This window comes from Bombus huntii, unplaced genomic scaffold, assembly GCF_024542735.1.
Source record: "Bombus huntii isolate Logan2020A unplaced genomic scaffold, iyBomHunt1.1 ctg00000064.1, whole genome shotgun sequence".
Classification (NCBI taxonomy): Eukaryota; Metazoa; Arthropoda; class Insecta; order Hymenoptera; family Apidae; genus Bombus; species Bombus huntii.
The window spans coordinates 47810-72773 of record NW_026099324.1 but is presented as its reverse complement, the minus strand read 5'-3'; the positions used below and the strand labels follow the sequence as shown (position 1 = coordinate 72773).

Genomic DNA, 24964 nt, shown 5'->3' with positions numbered 1-24964 from the left:
GTTTAATGGTCGATTTTCAAGCTTTGTAAAATTATTCATTCTTGGTAGAATGTTTTGTGTGGGTGGAGTTTTGTTATTCATGTTACTTGTAATCGTGAAGCGGTTACCTACTGGACGAGACGTCTGGTTACGATAAGATGGTGGAGTGGTTGTTTGTCATGTCATCCGTCTGCGAGCGTTGTCTTCGCGAAAGTATTTTTCCACGTCCATTGCCTTTTTTTCTGCATCGATGATGTTTGGGGGGGGGGGGGATTAGCCAATAGCACGTGTCCTATTTCTGAACGAAGGCCTCTTACATAGTCAATCACAGAAACCATGTATAGTCGATCGTTCATCGCTCATCGAGTTAGTTCGTCTTTATATTCATTGGTAATGCTGTATTGAAGTTTATTGAAAACACGTCGAAATCTAATGTTATAATTTTGCACGCTTTCGGTTATTCCTTGCTTTATCACTCTTAACTGATCTTGGTGTTCTCTTACTGATGCTTGAGTAGCTACGTTACGTCTTAATCCTTCGTACAGAGTTTCGAATTCGTTAATATGGATATTGCGGATTGTCATTGCGGCTTTTCCTACAATTTTCTCTATTTTGATCATTTTTAATAATAACGTTTGTTCGCTACACATCATTCTCATTTCTTTTATTTCACGAATAAAATCTTCTACACTTATATCGTTTTCTCCGTTTAGTATCGGAGATACTAAACAGCTTTTAGATTTCCAGAGTTTCCAGCTGTTGGATTGGATGGTTGGACATATGTTGGTGGCTTTTGTGGCATAGATGGAGGTGGATTAGTATCGTGTTTTAATACTGATATATTATCGTCATCGTCAGTCATCATAGAACCGAATTCAGTTGATTTTACGTTTATTTGTGGTAGTTTAACACGAGAGAGGTTTCTACTTAATATTTCCATTTCGTTAGCGCGTTTTCTATTTTCTTCGTTCGCTAATTTTAAAGCATTCTTTATTTCGTTAAATTGTTGTCGAAATTCTTCGTTCTGTCTCTGTATTAAGTCTAAAATTGCTCTGGTAGAGGAATCGAGTGATCCCGTTTTATTTTGAACTCCACTTGTAGAGGGTAAACTTGTCTCGGCTTTTGTGTCTCTTCGCTAGAGTTACTAGAGAAACTAACTTTTCGCGTTCTATATTGTTTAAAAGAATTCTGACTTTTCTCACCTTGATACGTAAGTTCGTAGAATGAGGTTCCCTTGCGGTGTTTTCCTCTGTGGCGCGTTCAAATGTGTTGTTTGAGTGTCAAACTCGTTCTGTTGATTTGTTCTATGCTGACAGTGGCCCCGTTGATTTGGTCCACCGTGGTAAATTATTGACAGCAAAGTTCATAACACAAGTAGTTCGAATCCTTCGATCTTCAATAATGTCCGTAGACCGAAATCGTAACTTCGTTTACACTGAAACGAATGGATCCTGGCAGGATCGCCAAAATGTCACGTAAAAATAATGGGAAAATAATAATAAAAAAATGTTGGGTTCTTGAACCAGAGTTCGAGGTACCTTTATTTTATAATAGGATTACAAGTGTGCGATTTGACCGTTACCGAAAGACTGAAAGACTCGATCAAGACACAGCCCTTCTAGATGTTCGTTTATCTTATGCATATGTGCCGAATTCATATTCCTTTGTTTTGGGAGTCGGTGTCGTGTGCAAGGCGGTTCAGGTTTCCTGAGTCTGTTGGAGATATTTGTTGACGTTACATGTACGTCAAGACTGTGTAAGTGTCACGAGGCAAAACAATAATATGAGTCGCTCTCGATTTGCATCGTTCTCTAACTCATGCGCCGCTACATACTTATATAGCTATTATTTCTTACAACCTAGCGTATGCAGTTGTGTATGGGGCCTTAAGTTCACTGTTTATAGATACTGCTAGGAATTAATCGAACGAATTCAACGCAGTCGCGTTTACAGTGTTCCGTATTATCGGAAATGCCAAATTCGCGTGGTTTCGCTTTGACGTTCGTCCACGTTGACGATTGTTCAAAGAACAACCGAGAGGCCTCCGCGTCGCAGCTACGAAAGACATCGAAGCCGCGACACCCTTCAGTGACTTCCCTATCTTTTCCTAAAACCAAGGATGACGCAACTCAGGCAATTGTTACAAGCGTTCGAACTTCACATTTTCTTACCATACTATCAACAAAAAATGAAAGCTGGTTTTCAATGAGTCATTATATAATTATATGTCGGAGATGAAAGAACACCGGAGCCTTTGGAATTTTAGATAATCCCGCAACATTGTAAACTAGAGTCTACTATAGCTGTAATTGAACAATTGTAGTTATTCAATCCGATTGTAATTGTTCGAGATTAGTGACGGTGAGCTTTGGCTCGAGGTGACAGTCTGTCGCCCAACGTAGCCGCGGTCAAGGGATGAACGCTTTGCCTAACAAAGGTATGGAGTAATTCTATAGCTCTCCTTAAAAGAAATATTCGTGGCGACACGCGACAGTAAACATTCCAACGGTTTCTGTCCCGTGGCTCGCCACACGCAGACCCTATTCTTCGAGTAAGATGATTGCCAGATGTCGATGCGTCTCCGCAGTACATGTTCGGCTAGCCCGAGGGCCCGTTATAAATCTTAAGGTTTAGTTAACTAAAGTCCTTCAAACAGACAAACAGTCTTTGTCCCAACTACGGGAAGATAGGGGAGACATATTTTTCAACGAGCGGCGTCTCCCACTAGCAACTTTCCCTCGAGGGCGGCTAGCATCTTTTTCTAACCACCGATATGGAGATTGACCAATTAGCAGCAACGTCAATTTCCCTTACTTCCTAAACGAAGGCTTTCCTCGACGAATCCGATGATCTCGTGTCCTTAGACACACCCCATTATAGTTTTCCTCTGTGACATCATCGGGACGGGACGGGCATTCTTTTACGCGCTCCCGTCGACCAAAGAGTAACGTCTTTACGCTCAGCAATTATTTTTACGAGTCAGACTTAGATTCAGCGAGAACGCCCATCTGTCATCCCGTTGGCCGCGGATTCGTTATTGAACCGGAGACCACTGTCACTAGTGTCGCGGACGTCTCACCGCCGTGGTAGATTGTCAAAACCTGTGTTATTCATACCTGTGTCAATAAATCGTATCTTCGTTACACCGCAACGATGGCTACCTTCAATGAAGACTCCTCAAACACCGACAACCCTAACCCCAATGTCATTCCGACATATATATCCACCAAAAATGCGCTCTTGTAGACAAACGCTCGATTCGCGTCATAGCTTTTAAAGCTTGTCGCATCTCAATCCGTTGGAAAAAGTTTTTCCTGTAGCATATTTTATTTTTACGAACCAACAAGGTCTTTGTTTATTTCCTTCTTTTTTTTTGCTCCAATTTCCCCATTGTTTTTTCAAGGATAGTATTTCAGAGCCACTAGTCAAGTTTATTGTAACAATAAACTTACGTTTCGGAAACATTTTGTGCTGTGAAACAGAATACACTAAAGTTTGAAGGTCACATCGATTTTCGAAAGTTTATAAATGGAGGTGTATGACAGTATCACCAGCTGTTGCTGTCCAAGTAACTCCAACATCGAAATACTACAACGATTCCAATCGAAAGCGCTAAGAGCCTTAATAGACGCACCTTGGTATGTTACCAACGAAACCATCCATCGCGACCTCAAGATACCTACAGTCAAAGAGGAAATAGCAAAATATAGCGACAGATATAGCAAAAGAGTCAAGAAACACCGAAACCCCCTAATCACTGGACTACTCGATACGACGGACCAGATTCGCAGGCTGAAGAGGCACTACTCGCTAGACCTAAACGTTAGATTCATTTAATTATCCAAATTAAGCATATGCACTTACTTATAATACTTATAAATTATACCTATCTATAATAAGTATTAACTTATTGTAAATAAACAGCCATGTCACTGCGCCACGCCAGAAAAATTACTGAAAATTCTCAACGCGAGAATTGATTGTAATTTCAACAAATAAATAAAAACAAAAAAAAGCTGTTGCTATCCCCAAGCGCCAAAATACGTTCTGACTACTATTTTATGTATCTCACAGAAGTATGTCTTCATTCATCATCTCCCATGCCATCCACCAACGTGTTCTTAACATGTTATCTCCTAGTAAAATATTGATGTTGAGTCAGATATCCAACTGAATAATCTTTTCGGTGTCTACTATAAGACATTTAAAACCAAGGCTCGTACACACGTGTGCTTATACGTCAGATGTAATACTTAACAGGAAACCTGCTTGTATTAATATTAAATTTATGCATAGTAGGATGTTCGACCTTTGTAAAAATGAAATTATAATACATACAGTTTCACCGTGGAAAAGTGAATCTTTCTAGCATGTCCACGCAAATGCAGCGGAGGGGAGGACTGTGCATGCACCAAACAACTTTACGTTCGTAATTTTTCACACAAATGTACAACTGTAGGGAAAAAATTATCTCTGATTTTTCGGATGTTAGGAATCGACAATATCGCATAACGGAATGCTGTGTTCTACGTATTCTATTTTTGTTACGAAAGTGGTACAAACGAAGTCCACATAAGAATAGTACAACAAAATCGGTTGAGGTTAGGTTATCGTGCAGATATCGCGGCTTTTGCATTGGAAATCACGCAACTGCCAGTCTCGTCGTTCCTTGTAAACGAAAGAAAGGTATTGTAATCGGTCGGAATTAACATAAAACTCGTCGTTTCATGATAATACTGTGCATTCTGAATATGCTATGATTTGGTTTAAAATAATAAATAGTACATTCTTGCATACTATTGCTCCAGCTTTACTTGTATTTTCGATATTGGTATAAATAGAAAGACAATTAATGTCGTTCGAGTCTATTTTCGGATCATTTATATTACGTTTAATCCATATAGTTATTATATGAGACATAGTATCGTAAAATTTGGAAGAATAAAACGTTCGTACAGGAAGTACATTTTATAAGAACTCCAACAAATCTGCGTGTGTACCTAAAATACAAACTGATAGTGATTGTTCATAAGTTTATATACATTATCTAATGTCAATCGAAGGTATCAATTCTTTTTCTCCATAAGAGTACTTTTTCATTTATATGTGTTCAAAAATACATGTGTTCAACCGTGAAGCATATGTCACCTACAACGAAAAAGAGTTTTCCTATACTTAATATTTCCTTTATATACCTATGAAAGTCTATTCTTCGCGTAGTATGAAATTATGAATAAATCTGGAATATTGTTCAATCTGAAAAGAAAAATAACTTATTGACATCATTCATTGATACGAGATTCAGAATGTTTGTTTTGTCTTGCAGAAAAAGAAGGCAGCCCTCCCTTTCTTTTAATGTGAAATAGAAAGCGAAAATTTGAAAACAGATTTTTTGGAAATTTACTTGCAAATATCGTTTTCAATATCGTGATTTTCTTCCCAATGGTACTGTACTTTCAAATTTTCCAGTATCCCTCTAAAAACAAAAAGTCGAACCTCATTATTGTTAACGTAGGCATTACAAGGAAGCGAAGTATTAGAAAGCAGCTCCTTTTTATTATGGATTTCTCTATAATCATGTAAATAAGAAATTCCGGAAATTTTTTCCTCAAGAATTTAATTCTTGTGTTTTGATTGATAATTATTACACTGCATACTAACTTTTCGCATACTGTTCGCGTCTAACAGTTTCCTAATAATAACTACTTCAAAATTACATATGTTCTTGCACGAATTCAAAAGTACGTATGATACAATTACAATTGATTCTAAAATAATAATTATTTAAAGATATTAAGATACTAATTAAACGTTTCACTGTATTTCAAAATCTGGAACAACAAATTTTTATTTATAAAAAATGAAACTGTCTTTATATATTCTTTGTCATGATGCTATTTCTTATTACCGTGTCGACATTTTTTAAAATTCATTTTGTTATCTCTACGCAATAGGAAAATTCATATACTGCTTAATATTTTTTGCATATTATCCATCCACCGCATGATATCTTCTGAAAAATCAAAATATTAATGTTATATTATTACAATGCTTCTTAAATATCAATTTTTGACAAATTTGAAATCCAATATATTTTGCACAATTATTATTTATCAAAAAATTCCAAGTTAGTAACTTTCTTTTCAAATGGCAAATAACATATACTTTGACTTACCTGTAAGTTTTTGTTCCTAATCATCATTTCCTCTTATAGAACATCATTATTGTTCTTATAATTACTACCAGTGTCATAGATATTGTAGTGGCTACAACTGAATTAATAGAAAATGATAAATAACTGTGTATAACACTAACACATAATTGTGTATAACAATGACAGATAACTTTTACTTACATATCTGTCGATAAGGGATTACTTACTGTGATATCCTGTTGATGTTTCTTAAGGCACTTGATTAGGTGCGATACGGTATCATTCCTTATGGTATACTGTAGATAAGTATTTTAGAAAATAACAAGAATAAATCTAAATTATTCAGAGGTTCCAGTTTCGGCTTAGACATAAATACAGGACCATTTGCAAAGAAGAAAGGGTGCGTTTCTACAGCCTCGTTATAGTAACCATGAATACCAATCTCTGAATTACTGGTTACTAAACATAAATATCCTATAAAATTTAATATATTTCTTTAATTTTTAATACATACATGAGTTAGTAGTTCTAAATTATGAATCATCCTACCTGTGATATTACGCTTTTCCTTATAATATCATCACTCGAGTGAACAACATTAAGATCATGTAAACCATGTCATCCTATCTTACTGTGAAGATACTTAGTTATGTTATCTAACATTATAAAAATATCATCAAATTCAAGTCCTTTTATTCACATCACATGGCCACGACGATCTGGTTCTTCGTTATATAATGTTCTAAAATTTGTCGTATATATAGGATGTACAAACCGTGATATCAAGGTATCAGTTCTTCCTTCCCAAGGGACAGTTTCATTAAAATTCTGATAGAATTAAAAATTAATTATTAATATTCTAACAATCATATATGTTAAATACGTTATAGTCAACGATATATACCTGAGCGAATGTAGGGGTGATTCCTTGATAATTATAAATGTCATCAGCCCACATCATTGTGCCACTTCTTTGTACTCCAGCCTCTAGATTAACAGCCTAAACAAACATACGAAATTTTATAGAAGCTGTACAAAATATAGTATATATGCGCAATATTGAAGCGTTCAAGGGGATATAAAGGTAATGTACATCACATACACGTGTACTCTCATGCAACAAAATACAATTAGATTTAATAGTATAAGCTCTTTTATTCATCATAATAGATTGGAAATTTAAGTGTCTTACGAGGGTGAGTAAAAAGTTACCCGCTCTGTCGGTGTAGAATTTATTTTAAGCAATTGTCAAAAAAGACATACATCATTTTTTGACATAATCACTCGATTTCTGTATACACTTTGTCCATTTGCCGAAGGACCTTTGTATTTTCTCATTAAAAAATGTTTTGGGCTGAGCTGCGAACCACGAATGCATCGTCGTCTTCACCTTTTCATCAGCTTTTTCGGCATCCATCTCGCACAAACTTTTTAAAATCCAAATCTGTCCTGCACTATTGCATAAGCAGAGCCGTGGCTGATTTGCAAATGATTTGCCACATTATCCAGTGTCACTCGTCTATTCCATAGAGCATAAGTTCATGAGCACGTTCAATGTTGTCATCGTGGATGTGGACGGGCGTCCAGCTGTTTTTTCATAACACTCGTGCGATCTTCTTTGAACTTTTGTGCCCATTCAAACACACTTCGTGACAAAACACTTTCTCCATAATGTGCATTAAATCTTTGATAAATATAGGCATCAAACATAACCTCCGACCACAAGAAACGAATCACAGCATCCTGCACTGTTTTCCTGCAAATCACCATTGCAAAGCGCCATTACTCGCGCAACGGTCACAAACGAATTGACGTAACACAAAGAAACCTGCGCAGCAGCACTGAACAGATATTGACGTCATACGAAGAGTGCAGATGGATCAATACGGTCGACAGAAGTTTTAACTATCTGGAGTGCGGATAAATTTTTACTGAGAGTCGTATAGGAATCTATAATCTGTAAGTACACCTTTGGCTGAATGGAAATTTCTCTTACATATAGTCAAAAATGCTGAAACTGTGTATTGAATTGGAAAGTGATAAAAAATAAGTGAAGTTTCGAGGTTGCATGTGATTGCATGAGTACACAGGACGTTTTTAGCGAATAAAAAATAATTTTGAAAGACACGAGACTTATCTTGTATTTTATGCACTCTCTGTGTCCGAATTTCCAGAAGCTCTCTATCTTATGAAGTGTTTTAGATTAGCCGGAAAATTTTGTACGTACGTACAAGAAGTATACGATCTAAGTGGAATATTCCATTATTCTCTTGATACAACAGAAACGAAATTTACAGAACTTCTCAGAAAGTTGGTTTATTATTACCAAATTAATAGAATTAATACACGTTTATCATCTTTACATACCTAAGTCGTGGAGGTTTATCGTGCGTAAAAAATTAGTGTCGTTTCAAAGTTACATTTCGTACATTTTAAGCCTATAATTTGTAACGTACAAAACAATGTAAATTTGAGCTGTTTCTTATCTCCACAATAAGAAAATCCAACTTTACGTTTTTTACACAATGATATTTATGGAACAGTAATATCATATTATTGCATCGCTTGGAGAATGAAGTCAAGGTACGATGTGACCCTAGTGTAAACGCTGGGATACCCAGCTGTGCCGCACTTATAAGCATAAGACACAATACTTATTAAATACGAGGTTAATTCATGTTGTATCAGCAGTGGTCCGCCGCGGTCAGCCTGAAAGGATCGTTAAATTTTTAATCAAAGATACTGAAATATATCGATCGAATTGTATTGAAATTATACTTATATACAGTAATAATCTTCTATTGATTTGTGTATTGAAATACTCCAATTTATAACGTACATGTTATATGTATTTTGAGCAAAACTAAGATTAGAAGGAAATTAGATTAAATACCATAACGAGGTGTGAGAAGTGGGCAAAACTATTAAATTGTGTTTATCTATTATTTTTAATGTTTAAGACGTCGATTTGATGTTAATTCGAATCGACGTGTCTTCAGATACCGTATAGTTTGTAGTAACTCTGTAACTTAATTACCGTACAAGAATCCTCTCCACCCTGAGCATGTTCGGCGCATATTATACCATCAGTGATATCAGGTGCATTAGGAAATTTGGAATAAGCTATTTTGCATTCGGCGTTCTTAATCACTGGCATTTGTACTTCCATTAATGCATTACGTCGTGGTCGTCCTACGAAGAAAATAAGAAAGATATTTAAGACTGGAACTATTTAATTTTATTATAAAATTGATATCACTTATTATATCTTAATGCTCCCGATCCAGCAACAAGGGGGTTATAGCCGACGAAGTTGCTCTTTCGTAGGGGCTCTTTCGTACAAATGGGATATACGTACCCTGAAAAATAAAAAAATAAATGAAAATGCAGGAAACCAATGACCAAAAGTATGAGAAAGAATTATACACGCTTTATGACACAATATATGTGTACAGTAAGAAATTTCAGGATATGATACTTCAGTAATACTCAATAGCATATATATATATATATATATTTGAGGACTTACTCGAAAATGGCACCTCCTCCACCAATCTAAGAATGGCAATATTATGATTGTGTATGTTTTCTATTCCATCCATATGTGCACAATGTGCTGCGGTCAAAACATGCCTAGCCGATATCAGGGAACCTCCGCACTTCCATAGTGGTTTGTCTGGGTTTCGGGGATTACGAAAACCTAATGCAGCGATCCATGGCCAAGCGCCTAAAATGCAATAGTCATAGTTGTGAATATACATAATTTTTTCTCACATAACGGGTAACAACGATTATTACCTATTCGATATTCGATCATACAGCAGACGATAAGTACATACGTACAAATACTCTGAAATAGAGATTTGATAAAGACAGAAATTAAATTTTTATTCCAGTGGAATACAAATTATTAAATAATTCTATATAATTTCTATTTGAACTATACTGAACTATAAAGTTCAAACGTGTAATTTCTGCCCTAACAGTTTTTGATCTCTATCCATATTATTACTCCTATATCAATTTTTTATTTCAAGCAAAAAGATACTCTTCCTAACATGAAGTAAAAGAAAGAAATAATTCAAGTTAATAAGTAAAGTTACTACCGATAAAATCATAGCATTATTATTTAGTCTAATTGAAATGTACATTGATGTGCTGTTTAATGCCTTTAAAGTTCATTCTTTGCAGTAAATGGCTTATTATTAATCGGAAAGAAAGACATAAAACGTACCAAGTTCAGCTGGTTTACCATCGACCACCCTGGTATGAGAGACGTTGCTAAAACCACAGTATGGTGGTCGCAAAGCCTTATACTTATACACAGTTTTTATTAAAATTTCTCTCTTCTCTTTGTTTGGATCGTTCGGACAGCAAACGATCGTAACATTGCCCTGGTATCTGCACACTGATCGTCTATAAAAATCGGTGGCTGTACGGTACTGTATCTGCCATATTTCTTGCAGAGGTTTACATTTTCTGTAGTCAAGGCACCTGCCTTCTTGATTGTCCGGTGTGGTACATTCTGGATCAAACAATTTTAAAACATTTATACAGTTCAAAGATGCGTAAGAAAGCGACACCGATTACTCAACTTTCGAAGTAAAAGGCCGATCAAGTCCACCGGATTGCCCTACAGACACGTATTAATCCGTAAGAGTTAGTCATCATGTTGATAATAATTATCTAAAGAAACTTTTCACGTGAAAATATAAAATTTTAATTGATTAGATATTGTGTTAGCCATACTTAAGAAAGAAAATGAAAATGAATGAAATGAAAGAAAAGGACTACCTTCAACCTCATGTTTTAAATAAACACTTTGTCAGTTTTGCGGTAAATAAATTCTTAGGAATTCAGGACAGTTTTTAGTGTGAATCATTTTGTTTCGACCGTTCGCGGAGAGACGCGATCGCGAGATAGCACGTCAACGAGAGTTGTAAGTTCCCGTTACGATTAAATAATCGACGCCACGAACTGATCGATCCCCTTATTTCGATTATGATAATAAGGGTAGTTCAACGAAATTCCACAGAATTAACACAAATAAATTAATGTTTATTTCAACAACTTATTAACTAGAAAGATATAAATGGAACAAAAAAAATGTAACTGCGTTTTGGTTGATAAGTAATGCGCGACATACCACATGTGTTGACGGTTCGACATCTCGAAAAGTTCTGAACGCCTTTCGATTTTTTTCGTTTTTTCTGGAAGGCGACCCCCACTACGTTCGGATCACGCCACATTCTTTTACGCGAGGTAAAATACGGGCCACGAGTCGACGTTTCTGGAAGTCGCCCTGCTTAATGAACCATGCGCTTGCCACTACAATGTTTGTTTGCCGGGCAGACACGACGATCCGTCTGCGACATTATAGTGCCGCGATCGATAGTTAAGAATATGACCTATGGTAAGCCGCATGGCGTAACATTCTCCCCCCGTTGAGAGGGTACCGATCAAACTAGGGAGGTGTGGTTGAAGTTCCCATCTTATTTCGTCTCGGTGGCTAGTTGTTCGGGTTTCTCGAGATCGGGTTGAATTGGCAGTGGGACAAGCCTTTTGACGCCCCGATCCAAAATGCTCTTTGCCGTCTGAACTGTAGCTGTCCGGATGACACCATCGGCGCCTGGATGAATCTTGATAACTCGGCCCAGAGGCCAATGCATGGAGGGAACGTTGTCCTCTCTGAGGATGACGATTGTGCCCTTTTGGATGCTGTGTCCACCCTTGCTCCATTTATTGCGGTTGGTTAGCTCGTTCAAATACTCCTTATGCCAGCGGTTCCAAAAATGTTGTTTAAGCTGTTGGATATGCTGCCATTTGGAGAGTCGGTTCGATGGAATGTCCCTGAAATCTCGATCACGTAAGCACATTAATGAATCGCCAATGAGGAAATGTCCGGGAGTGAGGGCTAGGAGATCATTTGGATCGGTGGAGATAGAAGTTAGAGGGCGGGAATTGAGGACTGCTTCTATTTCTATGATAAGAGTATTACGGTGTTAAGCTCATATGTTTCTGTTTCTCCACTCGCGCTGCGCCATAATATCCTTTGATATTTCCGATCCTCTGGTCGTACGAGGAATTGCCGATACAGGAATTTTCTCGATGTCGCCAGTGAGTACGTACTGATGAGCGCGGAATCTAATTAATATGCAAAATAAATTGTGAATTGATTCGAGAATATAGGATTTCCCCATTTTCATGATTATCGTGATTTTTGTATAAATATATTTTTTAAGATACTAATAATTAGGTACTTATAAATTAGTATTATCAATTATTTTGCATTTATAATTCCGCCTCTAGTATAAGTGTTAATTGAAAACTAACTTTATGTTTGAAAAAGTACTAGCAAAGTCGTTGAGTAACAAGCCACTGATGCTAACACAAATAGCATTGTCGTAATTAAATATTTCTAAATATTCATTTTTCATTTTGAACCTGTAGAAACAATTTATTATATATACTATTAGCTAAGTAATTGCATATTTAATTAAGTCGAAATATAAAACTTAGTTATTTTAATAATTTAAAAAATAAAAAACTGACAAACATTTCAATTTAATTTATGGTTGGAACAAAAGACAGTTATTTTTCATTAATTGAAATATTGCAATGCAGAGTACTTTCCAAAATACGCCGAGAGTATTCCTGATGGTGAAACGAGCGTTGCTTCATCGAACGCAGCTAAAGAAAACAACATCTATGTAGTTGGTGGTACGATGCCTGAAATAGGGGGCGATAAATTGTACAATACCTGTACTATTTGGGGTCCCGATGGAACTTTGATAGCAAAACACCGAAAGGTAAGTAATATATTCCTTTATGGCTTTGAATTTGAAAATATTGGGGCGAAGAAAGTGACTCTATCTAGGAATAATTTAGGAATATACATATGTACATACGTATACTATAACCAATTCTATAATTTACGGTTTATAAAATACGTTATGATACGGGAAACGCCCATTTTTGTTGTAATGTGTAATATAAATTTTTCACATACTTAAAATATTATTATACTTATCTTTTCTCCTTTTTAAACATTATTAAATGATAAGATTTTTTAATAAAAGAAAGTGATAAAAACGCTGTCAGTTATTAAATAAAAAATAATTAAAGTTTAGGAGTTGGTAACTTTGATATTAAATTACAAAAGTTGCAGCAATAGAATTAGCGACTACATTTTTATGTTATTAGGTACATCTATTCGACATCGACATTCCTAATAAGATTACTTTTCGAGAGAGTGATTCACTCAGTCCTGGTAACTCCCTAACGACGTTCGATGTGAAGGGCTGCAAAATAGGTATTGGCATTTGCTATGATATTAGATTCGAGGAAATGGCACGCATTTATCGGAACAAAGGTACAGTAACTTAATCGATCAATACTTAACTAGCAAAAAATTAAATATCTTTCTTAAATATATTCTATATAAAATTAATATAATCTGTAACTCCGTATAAAAAGAAGCTTAATTTAAAAAACCAGTATATTTGCTGAAAATGAAACAAATAAAAGAATTAAAAGCACAATAAGAGGACTGTCCTCGCATATTCAGAAATGATGGAATGTGAACCGTGCAACTACGAAGTTAATTAGTATTCGGTGGCTTCATATTTCCTGCTTCTCTGGGTTAGGTTGCCAAATGCTGATATATCCAGCGGCATTCAATATGACCACTGGACCACTGCACTGGTCATTACTTCAGCGTTTCAGAGCGAATGATAATCAATTATACGTTGCCTGCATATCACCGGCTCGTGTTCCTTAAGCAAGTTACGTCGCATGGGGACATACACAGTTGACCAATCCCTGGGGAAAGATTCTTTACGATTTGGAAACTCAAGAGAATATGGCAGTCACCGATATCAAAAAAAAAAAAAAAAAAAAAAAAAAAAAAACTGGCGAACCGTGTGTTACCACAACGAGACACGCGATGCTATTTGTCGCTTTAAATTGTGCCGCAACTCGTTTTTGAGATCTTTGCCAGGGGCGCGTTAAAACATGCAGAAAATATATTTCTGGCTTTTCTGGGGTTTAACTGAAATATGACAAATAACGTTGTAAAACATATGTACTTATGACTTACAGAGTAATTGAGTGTACAAAATATATAGTATACAAAATAGCCAGCGATTTAGGGCTTTAAAAGATCAAAAGGAAAGAAAAGAAAAGAAAAGAAAAGAGAAGAAAAGAAGAAAGATAATATTTTGTAGCAGTCTAAGTCGATTTAAGAAAATAGATAAAGGGAGGGAGGGGCAAAGCTAGTTAATCTGGAAAGAATCCAAGCGTCAATTTCAAGCATTTACAGAGAATCAAGCGGGCTGGTTAAAGTCGTGAGTTGAGCAATTATCCCGCGTTAGGTTCAATCAGGTTAGTCCCACGCGAAATTGATCCAACCATGCGAAAACGAGTGTATTCTGATTTCTGTCGCAGATACTTCTGGCTAGTGCAGTACCTACACGGTGGTTGTTGAAAAAGCCTCTGCTCATCTATTTTCCCTAGCGAGGACATCATCCTTTGATCCCTTACGACTAACGAAGTTTTCGAAGATGTATGGCAGTTTGAGATTCTACTTGAAAATGATCATGATTGCGGTCTGTGTGTCGTCTGCTCTTCTTTTTGTCCTTCCGTTAAAGACTGGTAAGTTGATACTGATTAATTATGCGATCGAAACCATATATAATGGCTACAAAAATGCCGCTAATATAATATTCCTTCTTTCTTGTATCTGTCTGCCTCTCAGGTCGTTTTACTAATTACAATAAGTAATTTCGACTTCTTTGCGCTCTCTTTTAACGCATTCGAGACCGAAAGAAATTCATATCAGTCAGTAGGCAAGGGTATAATATACATATTTTATATATAACTTATGTAGTAATGTAATATATATATATATATAATAATTCTATATTGAAAAAAATATGAAATTAACATGATATATACATTACTACATAAGTTATATATAAAATATGTATATTATACCCTTGCCTACTGACTGATATGAATTTCTTTCGGTCTCGAATGCGTTAAAAGGGAGCGCAAAGAAGTCGAAATTACTTATTGTAATTAGTAAAACGACCTGAGAGGCAGACAGATACAAGAAAGAAGGAATATTATATTAGCGGCATTTTTGTAGCCATTATATAGGGTTTCGATCGCATAATTAATCAGTATCAACTTACCAGTCTTTAACGGAAGGACAAAAAGAAGAGCAGACGGCACACAGACCGCAATCATGATCATTTTCAAGTAGAATCTCAAACTGCCGTACATCTTCGAAAACTTCGTTAGTCGTAAGGGATCAAAGGATGATGTCCGCGCTGCGGAAAATAGATGAGAAGCGGCTATTTCAACAACCACCGTGTAGGTACTGCACTAGCCAGAAGTATCTGCGACAGAAATCAGAATACACTCGTTTTCGCATGGTTGGATCAATTTCGCGTGGGACTAACCTGATTGAACCTAACGCGGGATAATTGCTCAACTCACGACTTTAACCAGCCCGCTTGATTCTCTGTAAATGCTTGAAATTGACGCTTGGATTCTTTCCAGATTAACTAGCTTTGCCCCTTTATCTATTTTCTTAGATCGACTTAGACTGCCACAACATATTATCTTTCTTCTTTTCTTTTCTTTTCTTTCCTTTTGATCTTTTAAAGCCCTAAATCGCTGGCTATTTTGTATACTATATATTTTGTACACTCAATTACTCTGTAAGTCATAAGTACATATGTTTTACAACGTTATTTGTCATATTTCAGTTAAACCCCAGAAAAGCCAGAAATATATTTTCAGCATGTTTTAACGCGCCCCTGGCAAAGATCTCAAAAACGAGTTGCGGCACAATTTAAAGCGACAAATAGCATCGCGTGTCTCGTTGTAGTAACACACGGTTCGCCAGCTTTTTAAAAGCGCTCTCCGTCTGCTTTTTCCTCTCTTCCCTGTCTCTTCGTTTTTCCTTAACAAGCGAAACCATTTTCGCGAGGACGAGAGTACGGAATTGACGTACTGGCAATTTTGTTTTGTGATAATACAAGCAGCTCGGTTTCAGTGAATTAAACTTGACCCCAAGCTTCTACTTATCTATCTTCCTTTCCTTTATTTTCCCTTCTATATCGGTTTTGCGGTTTTCCACATTTCCATCACAATAAACCATGTTTTTTCTCGATTTTACATGTTAGCCAATGATTCACGGCAAAAGCGTCGACTGTAAAAATATTTGTAGTTGCAATAGCAACAAGTATGTTTTCTCAAATAGAAAATATTGGGAGCGTACACGCTGGCAAAACAATTCATGAATAGCTCGTCCTCTGCTTGTTATTTGTTTCGATACTGTTAGCAAACAAATTCATGAAACATACTGGTATAGCGTAAAATGAACATAAAAGTTTTGCGTACACTTGAGAGCTGAACTTTGGTTGTTATACGTATATTATACATATACGCATACAGTTATGTATATGTATATATATATATATAGAAAATTCCTTAGAACTTTGAGCTTAATAACATATTAAAATCATTAACATTAAGGAGGTGAACTTTACTTACCAATTACCAAAGTTTCTTCCGCCAAATAATACATAAAAATTGAATAAGATAATGTAACTAGTTTTAACTTTTTTTTGTGTTATAATTTGAATCACTCGATTTATCCGACTGAGGATGGTCGATCGCAATCTCAATTTATACGTATTCTCATCGCATGAAATAGATCACATGAGGGATTTTCAAAAGTCGATGGAATATTAATCGCGATTAATTATTTGTAGGTGTATTCTGTGTGGCTAAAGCAGTCACCTAATGAATTATTGAGTACCAGGAATGTTAGCGGTAAACAGGATTGCGGCTATGAATGATTCTCTAATGTCTATATTAGAGATGAATTTGATAATTTATCCTCATAATATGCAATCCGCTTTTAAGTGGAAATCATAATTAACAATTTCTGTTTGATTAAATATGAAGAGCAGATAAATCGATACGCTTAAATCAATATTAGAATTTCTTAACATTTTTATCAAATATTTTAGCACTGTAAAAGCGTCGTAGTAGAGAAATATTAGGTTGTTCCAAAAGTTTCTTTCGTTTTATAAGAAAGTAATAGATGTACAACATTTTTCGTTTTATATTATTTTATTGAATTACGTGTGATCCACCTTTTTCCAATTTAATGTAAAATAATATAGAATAACATAAAACAAAATATGTTGTGCATCTGTCATTTCTTTATAAAACGAAAGAAACTTGGGACAACCTAATAGGAATTTACTTTTATTATCCATTATAAAAATGGATTGTTAATCCTCTAGGAGATACGAACAATATAATTGCAATTAATAAGGAATAAGCTAGCATAACTTAAACCAGCTTTTGCAGAAAGCTATTAGCTGAAGATGTTTATTAAACAATGACAACATGAATTTTCTTAAGTACCCCATTTGGTACTTAATCTACTTCGTAAGTACTGTGTGTCCTAGCCTTCAAAGGATGCAATTTTAACCAGAATGTTTCACATTACTTACCCGTATTATTTCCTTGTAATATAATTTATATTTACATTATCTACGTTACGTTACATTCTACGCGTTAATGTAATGTGATTTTTATTTCTAATCGAAGTTATTCAAACTTTGTAGTATCTCAATAAAAAATTAACAGCCTGCAAAAACTTCACAGAAGCATTAGTATCTTCGAAACTATTTAATTCAAATGGCTAATATTCTTTAACAATATGCACTCGACGACGTTTATCGAGAGAAGTATGTGGCGTAATAGTTAAACTTTCAATTCATATACATATATCGTTTATGAAAAAGTAGTCATTCTGCTTTTGTGATCTGTGACACACTATAAATTCTCATAAGCTAACTAACGCGTAATCTTCTGTAACGTATTAATATAATATAGGTATGTATATCTCGACTTTGAGCAACCAATTGGTGCTAAATAAGCTTTAATACATACTTCTTACACGTAACAAAAGACCAGTTAACATCTCTGCTCTTAAAAGAAAAACGAAAGATGCTCTGAAAAGCTGCAGAGTTCAGGTCGAATAACACCAGCTCAGATAAATGACCCTCTAACTTACCTTTGTCCTCATCGACGTCAGTGATTTTAAAGCTAGTTATAAAGTGCACTTCTCAGCCAGCGTCCACGGCAGTCAATATTATTTAACGGGTCTTAACGCGATGTAAAAAGGGAAAAAGGAGGAAAGAGGGAACAGGGAAGCAAAGAGAAGAAACGAATTTTTCATTTTCTCGAAACTGGATCAAATTTCAGGCTGCTCGCCAAAGAGTCTGTAGCTAACGAGACAAGATTAGACAAACCACGTTTTAAAATTGCCACAGAACTATAATAATTCTCGAAATCAATACGATTCGTCGATCCATCGCCTGATTAAAAAATGAGATAGGATGAAGCTCACTAGTCGGCCTTTGAACTTTCAATAGCGCTTACGGCTCGTATACTCTAGTTTGAATGCTACAATGTAAGCCAAGTCAGCTGTAACTAGCGTTCGCGTGATTGTCGCTATCTATTATTCACGCGTTACACGTTCACCAGACAAACGCGTCTACCGGTTGACATTGTTTTCTGTCCTGAGTTTCAAAGCAATTATGTTGCTTCGTGTAATCAAATCTCGCCAAACTAACGATAAGTTCTTGTTTGACCTTACACAGTTATTAAAACTATACAAGTTAAACCAATCTAGCCTAAACAAGTAATGTCGTTATATATTCTTTTTTAAATCTATATATTGTTTAATAAATCGTGGTTAGGATATAGTAGTTGACAAAAATATTCGGATAAATATATTTGTAGAAACATTTTAGGAGTGTATTATGCATAGTGGCACTATTTAATACTGTACTGTGACTATCATGGTCGTGTTGGTATTATTCGAAACTAATCTGAAAATCTGTATGGAATTTGTAAGATATTTAGTACGAGTACTGTGCATTACTGATATGTACACAACCGAGACGAGATAACGAAGGTACTGCTCTCCATCGTTCATCGCTACGCGTTGCTAATAGCAACGTATAATGCATATATATCTCGCAAAGACCATAAAAGTACCCAATGGAACCACGTTTAATATTTGATAATAATGTCCCATTACAGTTTCGTCATTTTCAATTAATTAAACACGACCCTCTCTTTAAAAATTAGAAGATAAAATACGTAATACAAATCTACTCGAAATCTTTTAAACCTTACGGACGACTACTTATGGTCTTTAAAAGCAGCAGGGATTAGCAGAATATTAACTGCGGATTTTTCTTGGACCGCAGCATGCAATATGAAATATGGTTATTAAAATGTACACTGAAAATTTCATATCCATAAGATACTCGTGCTTGTAGAACCTTGAAAATGAATTCTTAACCCAAATAGTCGACCGCGATACTCGAGAAATTTTGTGAAGCTGACGTCAATACCAATATGTACCGTCGTTGTGCTATTATTTCGTGATAAACCGTATTGATTGCACTTCCATTCACGGAATTAATTTTTCCACACAAAAAGTGATAACGATAATCGAAAAAAGAAAAATATACTACCACATTTCGTATCAGCATACACAAGCGCACTCGATTTTACACGAGTATACAATTTGCAAATTCGACGGAACGATCGGATTTAATTATTTTTTCGATATTTCAGGCATCAAGTTCTATTTACACATCGAACGTTGAAATACGGCGAAATACAAAATGTACAAACCACTCTGGACATTAATTAACTTTAAACGTTATTGATTAATTAAAGAAACCAACCATTGTGTTGATTTTTACATTTTGAAAAATTGTTATCCACTTTTGCTTTGTTTAAAAATTGAAAAAAAAAATACTTTTATTGTAAGTCACGAGTATCTCTTTTATTTATTTAAACTTTAGATCAAATATTACAATTTATAAATATATCATTTATTTAGATATACTTGTAATATCTGTTTTATAAGTTTGTACAACCATTTATCTATTTATCTATTTTATTTGCACATAATCTTTATAGACTGATTTTGTAAAGAATAAAAAATTGTGATTCTATTTAAAAACGATCGTGTCAGACTCAAGTGATAAGCGATATATATTTCAGCGATATATATATATTCAGATTTCACCATCACATAAACGGTGCTATTGGAAACGTTTCACAATAGACGTCTTATAAGCGCCTGCGATGTCCGTCATATGTAAAGCTATACCACTGAATCACGGCCGCCATTTAGTGATTAAGGTCGATCACTTAGAGTTGTTAATCCGACATAATGGCGAGCAATACATCGAAGACATTATTGGAAACACAGTTACAGTTTAATTTCATTGAGCTTATTTGCAAATAAATGTGTACAATATATTTTAGAGGTTTTAAATATTATTGCTGACTAAACTTCGCATCTACGCATCATCTTTCTTTAACTTTTTTTGCATTTTCTTATCGACGCATGAAGACGAAATGCGTAAATTTTATTATTTATTTAAACATTACTATATTGTGCTCAAAGTAGCGGAATATCGTTCTATTATCAATATATGAAGAACTAAAAGAATTAAAAAAGAATTAAAAAAATATGTAGTTCAATCAATACTTCGTGTATTTTTCTATCTCCACAAGACAATATCCGGACCAGTTACGCTTACAGTATCAACAAAGATTTGTCCAGCCATACGGAATAAGTCGTACTCAGTAGTTTAAAAGTATTAACCGCACAAACTCCAGAAACACTTTTGAAGTAACTTTCGAACCAATAAATCCCCGAACTAAGAACTGTCATATTTCGTCTCTATTTATCGAATATTGTGAGAAAATGCAAAAAAAAGAAGTTAAATAGAAAAAGTACTTGGAAACTTAAAAGAAAAAATCTCGAAAAATCTCTTAATACTTTTTACTGTCGTCTTGAGACGCACCATGTGTTAAGCTTCTTCGTAGTTACAACTTTTACCGCAGATGTAACGAACTGACAAATGCTTCGAATGGCGCGCGCGCGTCAACGCCTACACTTAAATTTTAAATAAATGTTTTTAAATAAATGTTTAAAATAATACATTAAATGTATTAACTTTCTTGCGCAATTTCATTTAATTTCTTACGATATGGAGGGTTTAATTACGTTTAAGATATCTATTTGAATTTTTTAAATTCGAAGTTTTTTAAAAAATTACCTTAAACTTTATAAAATTAAATCGTTTTTCCACTTTGTTGTATCATAAAATAGTTACTTAAATTCAAACCTTACCGTCGTCTTGAAATATTCTATATTTTCCTCGTCTTAAAAAATCTCCCTACAGAAAGAATAAAGAAGAATAAAATCCCATACGTTAAATTTCGCGTGATTGATGGAATACATAACGATAACGAGAACTAACTAGCGACAACAAGCAACCATTAGCAAGGACAACTGGCGACTATAACCGTCGTCTCTATGATGTATGGCGACTAAGGAGAACAGCCAGCAACTACGGATGACATGTAACAACCAACTGCCCCACTTCTAAAAGGCAACTAACTTGCAAACCCTTTGATGGTTTCTGTAGCGTGATATACCCCTTGAACGTGGTTAAAGAATGTGGTCGCCGCTGGACGGCGGTTTGACAGCAGAGCGATCTCGCCAATTCAAAGCTTGACATTACAAACTACCGAGAATCATTAGGCTCGTTATCGAGCATCTAGCTTTCAGAAGGTGCTTTATCATATGATATGACTTCACGATATTTTTATAGCAAGAAGAATGGCCAACCTCTAACAAAACAAATTTTTACTAAGTACTGCATGTGAGCTGCAGGCCGGCCTACTAGGGAAATTTGACGAATGAATAAACTAAAATATATACGAATATATTCGTTATATCATAAAATGCTCGCATTATGTTCTCTAACACCATAGAGGAAACTAAATTTATATATTAAAAAATTGGAATACCTGTTATAAGAGAGTTAATTAAATTCTAACTTATCGATGACTCCATAAAAACCTTTATTTCCTAAAAATATATATCTTCCAAATTCTCCTTAGAAAGTATCATAGAGAAAATATGAAACCTGAAAAGTACATCACGCTGATGCCTCGATCAACCCTCGTGCTTCGCAGTCCATGTGTCCGAGCGATGAATTCCCTCCAAACAAGGAAAAACCAAAGGGAGGTCTTCTTCGAAGGACGTGAGAGGGTAAGGGAAGCAACGGGAACGATGATCACGCGATATACTGGCGGCGTACGTATAGAACGGCTGTTGCGAGAGAGTTCGCAAGAAACAAGAAGAAAAAAGGAATCGTAGGCCGACGCGACTATACGCTGTCGACGGACAAACAGCGACTGAGCCTAACTGAAACGAACTCTGTCGCAGTATGAGCACAGGCTACGTTCGCGGGTCGATCGAACACGTTCTGCGCCTTTCCTCGGCACCAGCGTCAAAACCACCCTCGACGAGCGCAACGCACTGGTGCACCTGCAATATTAACCACTGGTCTTTCCTTTTTCGCGCGATATTATATCAGCACCTATGATACCATTTCAAAGACCGCAATCAAAACATTAAATACCGCATTAAAGCCATACAATAATTCGCAATATTCATTCGTAAACGTTATTGTATATGTGCTTAATTAATCGTTATTATGTTTCGAATGATTTACTACCTCATATTCCATAAGCAGATATATGGTTCATTTTCACCTCAAGTACGATATAATTTGTAACAAATATTTATAATTCACAATGTAAAATATTTATAATTCATTGGAAATATTATTCTATCACGGTATAGTGGTCAAATTTCACATAAATCACAAACATATGGTAGTCAGAAGCTATACTCACGACATGACAAATCATGATGATGTCATGAAAAATGGCGTCCGTCCATATATATTCAAACGCAACGAACAAGTTCGAACTTTTCGAGAATAAACGATTTGTTCGATAACATCTGTCGCGAGCTTCTCTTCCTTTAACGATAACAATTGACAACTAAAGCTCGAGAGGCTCGTAAGGATGAACAGCGACGAGTATCTAGAAGCTATGTACTCACCTGGGCAAGGAGACTCCAACACCAAGGACGTTGGAAGTTTCAAGAAGCGAAGATGGAAACTGAAGTAGCACGTCAGGTCAACTCTGGCAAAAACTGCTAAAGAAAGAAAAATCCAACTAATTTGTTTCCAACAATAAAATGAAATTAATTTGTTTCACAAATTATTAACTGGATATTATTCAAAAATTATTCAAAATTCGCTTGATTGATTCACGGCCCGGGACACTTGGGTCATACCATTTTGGTAATGGACGAAAATGGCAGAAGGAAGAACGACCGTTTTTTTCATATTTCTCTTTCCCCGGGAAACGAAAGAATACCCGAGCACCTTGTTTCATTTCTTCTCGACATCAATTTCAATCTTTTTAAACGAAATATAATCTGAACGATGAAAAGTTCATTCAAATAATGCTCCGCGCCAGACACTCACGAAAATTAAGAAGAAACACGGAAAATTCGCGAATAAAACGGATTTCTTTGTCCCAGTGAGATAATAAATCTCGTACACGTATTGGTTTTTAAAATCAATATATCCACCAATGTGCACTCGTTTAACAAGGGTGATGGAACGTGCCAAAAATCTCTCAAGAGGGTCTTGGCAACGGAAGAGTCGAAAATGTCACAATTATGAATGAAAAATTCGAATAGTTGCTGATTTTACAGTCGAAACCGATAAAGAACTCCAGATATTCCTCCAATTAATTTACAATAAATTCGCGAAAATGATCGATTGCTGACGTCATTGTATTCTAGAAAAATTGTAAAACGATAAGAATTTATTGAAAAAACTTATATTCGATGATAACACTTCTAATAAGAGTACTAAGAGGAGCGATTCTGTACTCACCTTCCTGCCTCGAAGTACCGAACGCAATTAACCGTCCGCCCAGGATGGAACCGTTCGGAACTTTTGTAAGTCACTGCACGGCCGCTGCTTATGGTGGAAATGTAATAGATATAAGTACAGAGCGCGTGAGCGAACTAAAAGCGCGATAGAGAAGTAGAGAGAGGATGTTCCGTCCTTGTCTAATGACGCGCACTTGTACAGGAAATATGTAACAGCGGTATACGAGCAGCGTCAGTGTCCACTAGTGTGCATGCCTGATTAAACAAGGACAGGAAGTATCTATACATGGTGTTCTCTTTCTATTTCCATGTTGCATCCATCTTACTATACAGTACACACACTCAGCTATTCTATCATTATATTTGTGCGTTGCTTATGTGTGAACCAAACATTTCCATGACAACAAATCGTTTGTCTCTTGTTTGATGCTCGGTTTTCAACGGAGTTGAAAGAATTTTTTAAGAGAAACGTAATGGACGGGTTGTTTTTAAAGTAATAAACGGAAATTCTCGTATCCATTGAGAAACGATAGGCGATTTGAAAGTGTCACTATGAACGGTGATTTATCGATGCAAGGTAGTATGAATAAGATATTTTATAATCTGCGAAAAAAGGTAAGGAATATTCTAGATTTTAGATTTTAGAATTTCCACGTCACAGACGAGTGTGTTTTGTTATTTGATTTGTAATATTGCTGCAGTTCTCTTAATAGCTGTTCGTTTCATGCGATACTCGCACATAGTATCTATGACTTTTGCTTCTAACAATTTTTATAATTAGGCTGTATCAAATATTTTTAACGTTCGTGTTTCATGAAAAATCATGTGTAACTCGTTGAATTCGCAAATGTAACAAAAAATTACATGAGAAACCTTATATTATTGTAATGAAAAAATAATTATATTAGGAGGATAGTCGTATTTCGGAACGTCATCGGAAC

The 24964-nt window shown here is 35.5% G+C and overlaps 2 protein-coding genes and 1 long non-coding RNA gene across 5 annotated transcripts in view; 2 read left to right on the top strand and 1 right to left on the bottom strand.

Moving 5' to 3' along the window:
• Positions 1–1969: 1969 nt before the first annotated feature.
• The window catches only part of LOC126876117 (uncharacterized), a 46011-nt gene continuing 23016 nt past the window's right edge, over positions 1970–24964 (top strand). Inside the window, exon 1 of the long non-coding RNA XR_007693930.1 lies at positions 1970–2607. This is a non-coding gene — a long non-coding RNA (uncharacterized LOC126876117). The remainder of the gene's footprint in view (positions 2608–24964) is intronic.
• LOC126876101 (venom serine protease Bi-VSP-like) lies at positions 7224–24954 on the bottom strand. Its single transcript, XM_050639011.1, has 7 exons — positions 23178–24954; positions 11280–11983; positions 10368–10658; positions 9663–9860; positions 9397–9492; positions 8501–9324; positions 7224–8090 (listed from the first exon to the last, which is right to left on the bottom strand). Exons 2-6 carry the CDS (start codon positions 11380–11382, stop codon positions 9302–9304), a joined length of 711 nt encoding a protein of 236 aa, XP_050494968.1. The 5' UTR covers positions 11383–11983; positions 23178–24954; the 3' UTR covers positions 7224–8090; positions 8501–9301.
• On the top strand, positions 8010–20509 carry LOC126876108 (omega-amidase NIT2-A-like). 3 transcript variants are annotated; one of them, XM_050639019.1, is made up of 4 exons: positions 8010–8092; positions 12758–12942; positions 13337–13505; positions 19814–20509. In XM_050639019.1, the coding sequence occupies exons 2-4, from the start codon at positions 12859–12861 to the stop codon at positions 19843–19845; spliced, it is 285 nt and encodes a 94-aa protein (XP_050494976.1). In that variant the 5' UTR covers positions 8010–8092; positions 12758–12858; the 3' UTR covers positions 19846–20509. The 3 variants fall into 3 exon arrangements, 2 of the variants coding, with proteins under 2 accessions (XP_050494976.1, XP_050494975.1); XM_050639018.1 differs by lacking the exon at positions 19814–20509 and adding an exon at positions 13780–14339; XR_007693928.1 differs by lacking the exons at positions 13337–13505; positions 19814–20509 and adding an exon at positions 15331–15533.

What these genes read in the sequence shown, in the direction of transcription:
- LOC126876108 (XM_050639018.1), top strand. Translation starts at nt 12,859, where the DNA reads ATGCCTGAAATAGGGGGCGATAAATTGTACAATACCTGTACTATTTGG. An exon ending in TGATAGCAAAACACCGAAAG is followed by an intron (nt 12,943 to 13,336) that starts GTAAGTAATATA and finishes TTATGTTATTAG; the next exon opens with GTACATCTATTCGACATCGA. An exon ending in ACGCATTTATCGGAACAAAG is followed by an intron (nt 13,506 to 13,779) that starts GTACAGTAACTT and finishes TCTCTGGGTTAG; the next exon opens with GTTGCCAAATGCTGATATAT.
- LOC126876101 (XM_050639011.1), bottom strand. Translation starts at nt 11,382, where the DNA reads ATGTGGCGTGATCCGAACGTAGTGGGGGTCGCCTTCCAGAAAAAACGA. An exon ending in GGAGGAGGTGCCATTTTCGA is followed by an intron (nt 9,493 to 9,662) that starts GTAAGTCCTCAA and finishes TTTATTTTTCAG; the next exon opens with GGTACGTATATCCCATTTGT. An exon ending in ATCGGGAGCATTAAGATATA is followed by an intron (nt 9,325 to 9,396) that starts ATAAGTGATATC and finishes TTTCTTCGTAGG; the next exon opens with ACGACCACGACGTAATGCAT.